General features: G+C 34.5%; 1 protein-coding gene across 11 annotated transcripts in view; it reads right to left on the reverse strand.

The window, feature by feature from the left end:
- Nucleotides 1-677: 677 nt before the first annotated feature.
- The window catches only part of LOC106874495 (uncharacterized), a 57598-nt gene continuing 54377 nt past the window's right edge, over nt 678-3898 (reverse strand). For all 11 annotated transcript variants that reach the window (XM_014922260.2, XM_014922284.2, XM_052972205.1 and 8 more), the window contains one exon: nt 678-1963. In XM_014922260.2, the coding sequence (XP_014777746.1) occupies nt 697-1650 (954 nt within the window). In that variant the 5' untranslated portion in view covers nt 1651-1963 and the 3' untranslated portion in view covers nt 678-696. The remainder of the gene's footprint in view (nt 1964-3898) is intronic.

Here is a 3898-nt window from a genome sequence, read left to right on the forward strand (position 1 = left end):
GGAGAATCGGATGATCCCATAGTGATATCAAATATATTGGTGGCGTCCACCCTCCGCCAATCATGTTCTTTGTAAGAGATTCGGGTCTTCCTTGCCGCTAAAATTACACCAATGTCTGAGCAAGGGATATTGATAAACTTACGGGCAAAAATCAAGGCCTTATTTATCATACCCCCCCCCCTATATAATATATATATATATCAAAGAAAACATGCCAACAAAAATGTACTCAAGAGGAAACTTTCACGAGTTGTATACGATCTGAAAATAAAGCAAACACACAATGTTGGCAATTTGTAAAAAAATTTTGTTATTGTTTTTGTAATTAAGCTTTTACTATATTAATTTTTGTGTATCTTCTCCAAATCGTTGGCTCGCTATGCGTTTGCAATAAAGAGCTATCCGAAAATGACACAATAACAAAACTAGATAGAAACTTGTCACTACTATTTATATTTCATTCAGAAGATAAAACTAATATCTCAAAGTTTCAATGAACGAAAGCTCATGACCCTTGTAAACTTAACACAAAAAGACAAAATACAGCAAAAAATTGAGCTATAAAAAAATATATAAGCTATTTGAAAGGAAAAAAAAACAGACTTACACACACACACACATTCACAGCTCAATTTCGATGCGTATATAAAAATAAAATAAATGTCACAACAATAAAGTCATTTTCGTTGATTTTATTCATGTAGCGCATAAATTAGTTGGTACAAATATCTTGTGTATGAGTGTGTCATTTTGCTTTAATTCCTCTTTATGATGTGTTTCATTGTGCTTTGTTCGAAACACAAATGGCTGTAGATGATACAGTTTACTACAGGGTATCGTCATACGAAATCTAGCAGGTAGAACCCATTCCATTCTGTGATTATATGACGAAGACTGGCAACTCTTTAATGCGGATTCACCAACAAATTTATCTATCGCACAGGGGGTAGGTAATTTGATTGACTGAAACATCCTGTTATAAAGAGGGAATATTATAGATTTTTTATAATACCGCGTACGATGTGGGGGCAGTTCGTCCCAGATATGAGTTGCGTTTTCTTCAAAGTAAAATATATCTATATAAGGCCATCTGAATGGTTTCGATTTTAATGTGTTCAGATTTTTAAAAAAGAATTTCCACTGAAAATTATTCGGAGAAAAAAGACCGAATTTTGGTATTGAACTTAAAATCTTTTTAGATTTTGTCTTTTCTGTTTTGTTTATCCAGATGTCAATATCATCATCCCATGGTATAAAACCATGATGTCTTCTAGACCCAATAGCTGTACCACCGTATACCATATGTGTGATATTGGCACTTGAAAGCGCACTTGAAAATATTGAAACCGTTCGTAAAAACATTTCCTTTTCTATTGAATTTAAGTCTATCGGATAAATTTGAAGTAGCTTTTCGTCTTCATTGGTGGATAACTTTTCCGGGTAATGTATGACGGCACGAATCTTACTGAGATCTACATTAAAGTTCAATTGATTCCAAAGTATTACTTTATTCTTGGTTTTAACTGACATGCTATACAACCATTCTTTAGAAATAAGTGTTGAGTGCCGATGAGGTAATTGTATTATAATTACGGCTAAAAATATCAACAGTATCCATAGTAAAAAACGACAACATTTACTTGGAACCATATCAATTTGTTTTGTTTGAACTTTTTCGTTCAAGCCTATTACAAAATAGATTTTTCAATAAAAGGAAAACAGCCGATCAATATTGTACCTGTTTTCCGGGTCATATTTAGAAACTGTAAACGTTTGTGCGCTAATTTTCAGGTCGTTCCGCGAGTGATATGATTCATGCTGTTTAATTACTTTCGCTAAAAACCATGTTGAACAGATCGAAGAGGCAATTTTCCATATTATGTTAAATGAAGTGTTAACTCAAAAGAAACGGTTAACATCGAAATCGTTACTTTAAAACGCTTCTTATCGGTCATTTACAAATCTGAAACAATAAATGGAAAAAAAATTATATGACATTTGTTGAAGAAGGATAATATCAAAAAATTAACAATATTTTAAAATTTATTTAGTTAATGTTTGGAGCTAATTAAAGAGATTTTACTAATAGATGATTGTCGAGTTATTCGAACATATCAACTCCAGTAATTATTTTAAGCCTCGTACTTATTCTGTTGCACTCTTTTTCCAAACCTCTAGGTTAAGAGGATGTAAAAAGTCACCATCGTTTGTCAAGCGGTAGTAGGACAACAGACACACATGCACACATGCACACACCCAGGAATCCACCCCATATATGGTCAGGGATATAGTAGAAGACACATGCCAAATGGGCCACGCAATGGAAGTGAATCCGAAACAATGTGGTTACGAAGTTAACTTCTTCACCACACACCCAAACTTACTTATACAAATAAACCCAAATAAACAGACAACTTAATACTATAGCTCATTGTCACGTTCTATCGTTTCTGTGACATACCGTTTGTGCATGTTATATATCTAAGATGTCTAAGATGTCTACACCGGATTTATAAAGAAAATTTACTGAACAAAGTAATGTGACGCAAAAGTGTCCAAACCTTTCAAATTATTTAATTTTTTTCCGGATTGTAACTCAATAGTGGTATCAAATTTTGGCACAAGGCCAGCAATTTCAGGGGAAGAGGTAAAGCGATTACATCGACCTTAGTGTTCAACTGGTAATTATCTTCTCGACTCCAAACGAATGAAAGACAAATTCAACCTCTTTATCTCAGAACGTAAAGACGGACGAAAAGCCGTTAAGCACTTTATCCTGTATACAAACGATTTTCCCCGCTCGCCCCCTCCAAACTTGCCTTTTAATACTGATTAAAAATTTTGGCACAAGGCCATCAATTTCGGGGAAATGGATTAGTCGATTAGATCGACCCCAGTGAGCAACTGGTACTTATATTTGAACTCAGAACATGAGACAGACAAACTGTCGCTAAGTATTTTGCTCGGTGTCCTTACGATTCTGCCAGCTCACCGAGGTAACTTGTCTTTAAATATGAATTAAACTAAAGGCTTATTCAATTATTAAGGTACTTTGAGCAAGTGTCTTCTGTTGTAACCCCGAGTTGACCAAAGCCTTATGAAAATATTTCGGAAACGGAAACTGAAAGAAGGACAAAAAGAAAGAGAGGAAGACAGAAAGAGGGACAGAGAAGAGAAAGGAAAGCAGAAAGACTGAAAGAAAGAGAGAGATAAAGAAGGAAAGAAAGAGAGAAAAGAAGAAAGGAAGAAAGAAAGGATGGTCGGGGATTTGTAGCTTGTTCACAGGCGGCTGGTATTAATGATGTTTCAAGATGTCGATTTTGTGTTTTAAGGAAAGAGCGAAAGACAGAAAGAAGGACAAGAAAGAAAGAAGGACAAGAAAGAAAGAGAAAGAAAGGAAACCTTTCTTGTCCTTCTTCCTGACACTTCTTTCGTTCTCTCTTTCTTTAAAAATAATGAAAGGTTCAGGAACTGCCTCGAGACCGTAGGGGAAACAGAGGACGGCAGCTATTAGTAAACTGTCATTTCCCATGTACAATCTAGATATTTTTGTATATTTTAAGATACTTCTATTTTGGGATGGGATATTGTTTCCTTTTCCATTTATACAAATTTCTTTGTATGCAAATGTTCCTTTTATCAAATTTAGTCCGAGCACCTTGTATATGCATACATGCATACATTCATCTACGCACAGCTAAACAGACACGCACTTATGACTAATGAATGACAAAAGAAACGGACTTACGTAATCACATTTATGAAAGTGATCTTTATAATTTCATTAACTGTTTCAGTCATTGGACCGGGGCTATACTGGGACAACACTTTAAAAGCTTCAGTCGAACCAATCGATACAAGTATATATATATATATATATATATATATATATATATAT

Source organism: Octopus bimaculoides, chromosome 12, assembly GCF_001194135.2.
Source record: "Octopus bimaculoides isolate UCB-OBI-ISO-001 chromosome 12, ASM119413v2, whole genome shotgun sequence".
Classification (NCBI taxonomy): Eukaryota; Metazoa; Mollusca; class Cephalopoda; order Octopoda; family Octopodidae; genus Octopus; species Octopus bimaculoides.